A 9,782-nucleotide genomic window follows, 5' to 3' on the forward strand; every position below is an offset into this window, starting at 1 on the left:
GTATGACAGCTAAACCATTTAATACTTAACACAAACCAAAATATCTTTTCATAAGGGAATAAAAATCCCATTACATGGGGGTCTGTGACCTAATGAAAGTCAACCGGGGGTCCAAAACATGAAAAAGTCTGAAAACCCCTGGCACAGATGGTGTTACACAACAGCAGGACACACTGTGGACTCCATCTTATAAAACCTGAGCACAATCAGCATCAAATGTGAGGCGATAGCTGAACAATTAGGAGGTTATGTGTTGATTTATAATGTTAGGATTTTGTGAAATCTTGTAACAGTAACTTTTGATATCGCTCGTTCAAATCAGAAAACGTGTCGCCCAGCTCTATGGGTGGGCGGTTGAAAATACACCTATTTAAATTTGCTTCTAATTAACAGTAGTACTTATTCTTTTTCTTTTTATTGCGTCACTATTGTATTTTGTTAGGGATTAGTGTATTTGTCATATTTTTATTTCTTACATTAAACTTCCTTGTTTTACCAGCTTAACCTGTTCTTACTCTGTTTTCTGTGAAGCACTTTAAGATGCATGTGATGAAAAAAAGCTGCTCTACAAATACAGATTACTATTTTTCCTATGAAATAAACAAGCATTACACACCAGTATTGCAGCTGGGTTCAAACTCAGATGGCTTGCAGGGAAACAGTGACCTGAGTCCATGTAACCAACCCACCCACCACAATCTTGATTTCCCATGCTCTGCCACAATTGCATCCAGTCAGTCGGTGTAACTGAAGAAATCCCAGGGGAGCGTTAAGGATTACACACACACATACATGCAAACATGGACACATACAGTGCATGCACATACACACACACACACACACTCTCTCTTCCATTTCTCACTGACACAATGATCCCCCTATGGATCATGCTTACACGCACATGTGTCGTACACACCAACACACTCTGTTCCCTCGCAGTTCAGCACCCCACCCACACAGCTGTGTCAGGGTGGCAGGGTGACAGAACAGAATGACTACAAGGCTAAGCTGCTGTGTTACACGGATTAGCGATAGCACCTCGACTGCACAAGCCTGGGTCGGGCTGGACTGGCAGAGGAGAGATGGGATTATAGAGAGGACACCTGGGGGAAAACGATGGCTGATAAACATGAGCGAGCAGCAGGAGCAAGAAAATGGGAAGAATCACAATCACCTACACTCACCTTGTAACCAGAATAACTTGCCAAGGCTTTTACGGGGGAGGGGAAACATGCAGGATGTGGACAGTAAACCAGCATCTATGTTGATACCATCATCATGTCGTGTTATGATATGACATTTGACAGACTGGGAATAACATGATACAAAACATGTTCTCCGATTTAAGGATGCATTGATGCATGTTTGTAAAATAATATCTGCTTATATGCCAATTCAAATGTCTCATATTAAATAAGCCTTGTTTTTTCCCTCATTTTTGTCTCTTCTTGCCTTTAAAGACAGGCTTTCTTCTTGTTAATCATATACACAAATACTTTTCAAGAAGTTCAAAATGACCAAGTACTAGACAGAGATAGACACAAAGGCAAACACAAAAATAGGAGGTTAAAGATAAATTGTTGATGTTGAATTGTTGAAAACTGTCATGGTGAATATTCCAAAACAGCATTGTTGCAGAGGCTTGTTTATTCCATCTTTCAGATCAGTTGACTGACTAATTAAAATTAGCAGCACTCCTGCAATAAAGTGCCTTCTAAAACGGGAACCGCAGAGAAAACAATTTTTCTTGTTGTTCTGTGTTTGTATGTGGCCTGACACACTTTTATTTTCACTATTCAGATGGTTAAAGGCCTTTAATGACATCATGCTGCTTTCAGTCAGCAGAAAAAACAAATATGTGAACTTTGAAATTTTTATGAGATTATTTTATGTCCCTGTTTATGCATTGTTGTAATTCTTTTTGTGTGTAGTGGGGGTTTATGTCCCTGCGGGGAAAGCCTTTCCCAAATCACGTCAGAGCCAGAACATTTTTTGATGCTGACCAAAAGTCTAATTGGAAGTTGCATTCTGATCTGCTGCCAGCGATTACGCTCTAGGGGTGCCTCAGCAGCAACAGGGATGACAAATTCAAAGGACCAACTGTCAAAACTCCCAAACCAGCCGTAGGAAGTAACAGGCATAAAAATCTACTTAACCTATATGCTGAGAACAAAGAACAGCTGCCATGATTACCTTTCAAAAAGGGATGCCTCCAGGGCAGCCGGCTGATAAACTAACAGATAAACTAACTCTACAAATATGGCCATCGACCACTTGTTTTGACAGGGATACAGTGGTAAACAAAAAAGTTGATAAATTATGGTCCTCAGTCATCAAAAGAAAAACATCCACCAGTGTCTTTACATATCTGATCTTACTGCAGTGTAATATAAATGAACTTGTCTGGTCAAGATATACATCAGCCAGAAAAAAATGTGTCTGAGCCAAAGAAACACAATAGTATTCCCATTCTATTTCCACTTGTATTGTATTTATATTCTTCTATTCTGTTCTATTTTTACTCACATTCAATTGCTACAGTCTGAACTCTATTCAGCACGTAAACAGAGTGTGGATGCCTTTACCCTCTACCCCCACCCCCCCGTGTTTGGAGTGGGCTGGACTGTGAACTGGGCCCAAATGATGGATGTAACAGATGTGGAGGGTACATGTCAAGAGGAAGGAGCCGTTCCAATCGGCATTCCTGAGAGGAAACTTTTCCTGCACAGTTTGTTGATGCTCACAGGCAGGCAGGGTTCTCAAGGAGGATGAAAGAGGGGAAGCAAAACACGGTCACTTCCTGCGTGGGCTTGGGGAAATAAACAATGACCCTGATCCATTGTTGCTGCAGTTCAACAATATACAAGCTGCGTGGAGCATGGGTTGCCATGAATAATGTGCTCAACTGTGGGTTATCAAATGAAATGCTCTCCCTCCAGATGGAAATAGCAAAATCTGGGCTATTCAAACAACTCACAGAGCACAGAGCAACGGATGACTGTGGGCCCAGGCTGCTACTGAGTACTGCAGCTGGAATCAGAGTCGCTATTTCAACTTGGATTCTGCTGATTAAGGCATGCTTTCCTAGCCTTGGGGTAGGGATCTCATTTAAGGAGGCAAGAAAAACTCTTTGCCCCTTTGAAATGACTGTAGTAATATCATGCTGCATCAAGAAGTGTGCAGCTTTTTTTTTTTTAATCACACAGAAGCCAGAAAAAAAGTTGCATAACCCGTCGATACGCAAGTGTTCATGGACCAGCCACTTTGTTTCTCTTTCACTTTGAAATGCCACTTTATACTTTTACAATATTGGTGCCAAAAATAAAGCTTATAATTTCTGAAGATGACAGGACTGTTGATCTCAATCAACAGCCTGACAAAGAGGGCTGACAGCCCCTGGACTAAAGTTGAGTGGTGGTCATATGACACCACCTTGGGTGAGTGAGTGTTTATTTTAAACATTTGTGAAAGTCCCTCACTGATAGTATGTGAACCTTTGAACTTGATAAGCTGGATTTGAGACAACTGATAAACCCAGCAATCTTATAAGTGCATGAGACAGTGGCTGAGCAAATAGCTGATAAATGTAAACTGCACTCTGTCTTTACCAATGGGGGTGTGACATAACACTCATCAGGTAGGCTTTAGTCGTGGCAGCTGAGAAGATGAGAAGCCATGCCTTTGTTATGAATGGGGAGCAAATATGAGGAATGACGTGCATGAAAAAGCCGCTCAAATCCAACGTAACGCTATGCCTTTGTGAAGCTCACACGTATACGGATACTCGGAGGGCAGGGACACATAACAATGCTGCATGTAGGCTGCATGCGTGCAGCTGCTGTAGGCGCTACAGTCTGCTAGTATCTTTAGTTAATACATCCTAGTGTCTTCAGGGACCGCTACACTGCTGTTGAAATGCTTGGAAACATTTGTACTACATACTGTTGGCTCTGTTGTTGGGGGTACAGTGGAATGCAGGATTTCCACGCAGTTAAATGCTTTAAAAAAACAACAACAAAGTGATGCGGCAGCAAAAGTGCAGCACTTTAGTGCGTGAAACAAAACTCTGTACATTAAATAATTTGCACATTAAGCACCACCGATTATTATTAATAGTATTATTATCATCAGGGGAGTTTGGTAGCATCGCTGCCCGGCGCTGCGGCTGCTTACCCGGCTGAACCAGATGCTGAGTTGAGTCTCGGACAACACGGCGAAGTAAAACCTCTGGGAGCTGGGCTGGATGTGAAAGGGCTCCTCTTCACTCCTCAGCGGACAAAGCAGCCTCCGGGGCCAGCCAGTTAGAAAATACATGACGGCCAAGTCACTGCACCTCGACACTCAAAACAGTGTCGCAACGCCAGAGCGGTGGCCCTTATTCCCCAACACGGAACGGTTTAATCAACGTGGCTCATGAGGAGCTGGCACTGTACAAAAAATTAAAATAAAATAAAATAAAGAAAAGTCTTCAGCTGAGGATTCACAGCTCAACGTTGACACTGGCTCAAGCTATCGATCCATGAATGCCGAACTGGTCCAAGTAGCCGATGGAGCTAAAAAAGCTAGCCGGGCCAACTTGAAGCTGATGAGCTGTCCAAGGAGCGGACTGTTTGGCCGAAAACAAAAACTGTCGAGCTCTGCGACGAAACCATGCAGCGCCAAACAGCGTCCTGTGGCGGTCAGTTGATCGATTAACCTTCGCTCTCGCTACCGTATCAATTCCTACAGTGCCTATACCAGCAATGCTTGTTTTTAATAACGGTAAAGCCTCCGGTCCTCTCTTGTGTGTGTCTCTCCGACGCCATCTTTACCGAGTCTGCCCGACTCACCTCTGATTGGCTGCCACCGAGAAGTTTGCGTGGAACGAGATGTTGACATCTGACGTCATTTTCCCGTTAAGTGTCTCGACGCTGCCATCTGGTGGTCACGCGTTTCTTAACAACACGTTAATAAAGAAAAACAACTGCGTCTTGATGTAGCGGTAGTAGCAACAACCTAGACAGTCATCATCATCATCATCATTTTATATAACACTTTTAAAAACAAAGTTACAGAGTGCTTCACAGAGAAAAATAGACAAATAGGCCTGAACATAAAACCAAATGAAATCCAAGTACAGTTTAGAAAAGCATAGCTATTAAAAACAGTTAAAACTAATTAATTTACAATACAGAGGAAAATACATAAGACAATTTACAGTAATAGCTAACAGAGGCTCCTATCAACTCTTGCTATTGGTCTATACAGCCTTGTCCAGAGGGTTTTACTTAGTAGAAGTCTTAATTATGCAACTAGGCTACAATAAACTACTATGCCTGTTACCTTATGAAAAAATAACATATTAAAAATTATATTAACATTTAAAACCCATCTAAAACCACTGAGCCAATCACCCCAGATTATCTATGGACTTTGCCGATCTTAAGTTGATACAGAAATTTAAACATGTCAATCCGTTTCCACTACACAAGACAAACAATTTTTAGTAAAATAGCTAATTTTCAAAAAAATTGCAATGATTCACAAATGCGTTGCGATATCAATGATTAATTTTAGCATCATGTGCAGGAGTTTTCACTAAGCCTAAAGCAGCCTGTGAGTCACACATCTGCTTTAAAAAATTGAAAGTGATTCTGCAAGTCTGGTGTTGCTCAATTCAGCTGTGATTTGCTGCCAATCAGCAGTGTTGTCAGGCAGGACAGATGTTGACATAATCAAGCTGAGAGACAGATAGCATATTAGCAACCACAAAAAAGTTGATGATAAAGTATCCCCTTGATTAAAAAAAATATATTTTACATAGATGGCGTGTCTTCTCAATATGGTACTTTTCAGTTCAAATGTACGTCACTCTATATTTTCCAAGATTTGGGTTTTTTAATCACTGGTTAAGTCTCTCTGTTGTGTGTTTTAGTCTATAGGTTTCCCAAACTGGATAACAATTTTATTAAAGAATACATACATGTGCTGCCCCTGAGATATACTTGCTGCCCAGTTAAACTTGCTATATAATGTTTTCTATTCTGGCATCACCCTGAATTATCACAGGCTCTGAAGTTCTTCTACAAAACACAAATTAGTCTTTTTAACAACACCATGTTCCTACCGCACCATACAAAAATGAAAGCATTTAAAATCAAAGCCTCACCTTGAGAAAATGAGCACACTTGTACCTCAGAGACAATGCCTGGAGGCTGAGTGCAAATGGAAATCTATAAAGTGCGAGTTTCTTTTGAGAGCGTGAAAGACTAAAAACAGTTTCATCAAAATGCAAAAGTGACTTTCCTTTCCGGCAAGGTCTCTACCACCAGAACTATTTGATGATCCTTTTCAGTGTCAATAATTGTTACCATTCCTTATTTACCGTTAAAAGATACAAGGAGCAAAGCATAGAACTTTTAACACCCAGCTAAATAATCACTTTTACTCTTGTACTTGGGGATCTTGTACGACTGACCCTTGGGTGCCCTCCTTTTCATGTGTTCACAAATGTTAGTTAGGGCTCATTGGGGGATTACATCTCCCAGCTGACCTTGGAGCACTCAGGGACCCTGCAGGAACAGCTGGAAGAAGTTTCTAGAGAACAGGACATCTGGGCTGCTCATTCTGCCCTGTTACCTCCGTGATTCTGACCCAGATAAGCAGCTAAAAATGGATGGATGGATGGATGCTCAGTTAGATTCCAGAAGGAATCCATAACAGGCAAAGGTGTCTGGTTAATTTCAATTTGGCATTCATGAGAGGTGCACGAATAAATATGCAAAGTTGTGAAGGTATGAGGAGTCCTCAATAATGCGGAAAAATAATTTACAAAAACCAAGCAATAGAGTTGTGGGCACATAAAAGAGGTCAAATGAACAAAACTAAAATAAGGCCATGATAACCAGGTAACTTAATAATCAAACTGACCAAACAGAAGTCAACAAACTGACCTGCCAAAGAACAAACAGGCTGATCAGACCAGGAGAGACCAGACAAATGAGCTAACATAAAACAATGACACACCAACTAATTACAAAAGATAACAAACACCCGATTAATCAAAATCAAAAGTATCCAAATACCAAACGTAAGTCTGATGAAATACACAAAATATCAAGCTAAATATGATGTGGCGAGCACTTGATACAGCCATAGTATTTAATGAAAAAATTAACTTACATAATGTTGAATGCATAAATGTTAACTTAATGTGTGTACTGCAAATAAAACTAATGTACTTTAAACAAATAGTAATTAAGCATGAAGTTTTGGCAGGGTGGAGGGATGGGGGGTAGCTCAGGCAACCTGAATGTGAAGACTGGAGCTTCACTAATAATAATGACATGAAATCCTCACATTGAAAGAAATGGACTCCTCAGAGATCCTTTCACAACACAATTAGTCCAAACCAGAATCAAGAGTGTCTGCTGTGCTGGTGGCAATTAGTGATGACACCACTAAGGGTCTTCTAAAGATTACTGTTACCATTAATTTTTGATTAATGATCTTATTTCTGTGCATAATCTTGATATTCTGCCTTGTCTTGCTGATAAAGGACTCACAAGTATGATAACTGTATATATACATTTGTATGTATGTACATGTAATTATGTTTAATTTGTGCGTGTGCCTGTGTGTGTGTATATGTTTGCACACACACACACACACACACACACACAGATAGATTTGAGATAACAGGAGAACCTGAGGCCCCAGAAGATAAAAAAAAAAAAGCTAAGATGAATGAAATCTGGAGGCATTTAGGAGAAGAATACTTTTTCTCTCCTCTGGTTATGTGACCAGGCATCTCCACATAGCCTCAATGCCAGTGGAAATCTTATGAAATTACCATAATTTTACAACCATGCATTTTACATCAGCTCATATATTTATGTCCTCATTACAAATCTGTTTCAGTACATCAGAGTTTTAGTACTGTAAATTTCTGGATAGCAAAAGCATTTTTATTTTCAATTACATCGCCCTAAAACTGGGCTGACAGCTGTGGTGGCAAAGCCTTTGTTGGGGTGGCAGCTGCCAGCCCATGCCACCCCCTAGATCCGCCACTGGATAACCTTACAAGTGAGAAAATGCAATATACATCCCCTTGCACGCCAATATTTATAGATGCATGATTAATCTTTTATATTTTATCTTTTATATATTTTGCTTACAAATACAGTTCATCAGGTCTGGTTTGATGTGGAGAGGCAGACAGAAACAGTGAAAGGATGCATTTATGACAGATAATAAAAATAAGCTATTGTGTTATTTATAAGATAGATATGCTACAGCTGTATTGGAGTTCTAAGTATATTAATATTATTAATCATTGGTACATACAGTGGCACATGAGCAGTAGAACTTCATTGCAATTTATTTGTTGCACTTGTCAGTTGTCAGACATTATCCACATTCCCAAAAGAAGTTTTCAGACAAGTCATCATTATCACAAGTACATGAGAGCAACACACTCAGCGGGAAAACAGAGGTCGAGATGCTGCCTGTAAACAACATCCAAACTGGAGAAGCATCCATTCATCCATTCTGCCTGGAGGGAATTAGGAAGGGTTCATGTTGGGAGGAGTTTGACCGGATTCTTCTGCACTAGAGACTGTCCATACCTTTTCTCCTGCACAATGAAGAAAATAAGAGTGTTCAAGTAACAGCAGAGCTCGACAGATTAGCTTTTAAAACCTGAACCACCTGAAATAGCGAGGCTTACCTTTGGACTGGTATAGTCACCCTGTTGCTGACTTGTCCTTCTGTGAGGGGCCACAGCAAGACACTATCCAGTCAGCCAGGTTGGACAGTGCTGAGGGACGATAGTGTGAAAAAGACAGGTTACTCTTTATGTCTTAGTGGTGTCGGCCATGCTGCCTTCTAGTCTTTTCTGCCAAGGTAAGGTTGCAATGGGTAACATGATTCCACCCCTATCAGGTTTATAGTACTCTGTCTAAAGCATCATCCAACAACAAGCTTTCAGATTCTGAGCCTTTATTAAAAAACAAACAAAAAAATGTTATTGAACTTGTTATCCATCATGAAAGCAAATATAGCTGCCAACAGAAAAATACATATGTATTTGGTTGGCTTTTCCTAAACAAAATCTGTTTGAAAATTCGCAATAAAAATGTCTGTTAAAAATTATTTTAATACTTACCTGAGAATAATAGTCACAACATAGTGCCACTTTGTTTTTGTTTTTTTGTTTGTTTTTTTGTTTTGTTTTGTTTTTATGCCAGAGTTAGTCTTGAATTCCAGGTGCGTGTTTGACGATGCAAATGAATTGACCCGAGCCACAGACAGGAAGCTCCTCAGTTGCATAGCATCCAGAGCAACACACATCAGTGGAGGAGCTGAGACGCTCAAGGAAGTGTCACGTAAGTCTCACTGTTAGCAGTGTGTTTAACCTTTACTCTCACATCCTTAATTCATTTTGAGCATGAAAACAACCAGCACATCCAGAAACTGCCTTTGACAGCAATATTAACAAAATACAAAAAACAAACAATAAAAACAAACAAACAAACAAAAAAAAAAAACAACCCAACAGTTTTGCAATTCAGCACAATACAACCAGAAAGAGTTTATATAAAGAAATATTACAAAGAAGCAATAACACTTATAATCAGTCAAAGTTGGGAAAATTGGGATGAATAAGTTTTCATTATTTCAGAAATTATTTTATTGGAATTTATTTTATTTATTTGGTGCATATTAATTTTATTTATATTATTTTATCTATTGATTTGTTTTATTGATTTGTTTACTTGTATGTTTTTAGTTCATTACAAGAT

General features: G+C 39.7%; 1 protein-coding gene across 1 annotated transcript in view; it reads right to left on the reverse strand.

Annotated features, from left to right (window-relative positions):
* Window positions 1–4,798, reverse strand: part of ric1 (RIC1 homolog, RAB6A GEF complex partner 1) — a 58,402-nt gene extending 53,604 nt beyond the window's left edge. Inside the window, 1 exon segment of the mRNA XM_030066139.1 lies at window positions 4,174–4,798. Coding sequence (XP_029921999.1) covers window positions 4,174–4,314 — 141 coding nt within the window. The 5' untranslated portion in view covers window positions 4,315–4,798.
* Window positions 4,799–9,782: the final 4,984 nt, after the last annotated feature.

This window comes from Myripristis murdjan, chromosome 12 (genome assembly GCF_902150065.1).
Source record: "Myripristis murdjan chromosome 12, fMyrMur1.1, whole genome shotgun sequence".
NCBI classification, from domain to species: domain Eukaryota; kingdom Metazoa; phylum Chordata; class Actinopteri; order Holocentriformes; family Holocentridae; genus Myripristis; species Myripristis murdjan.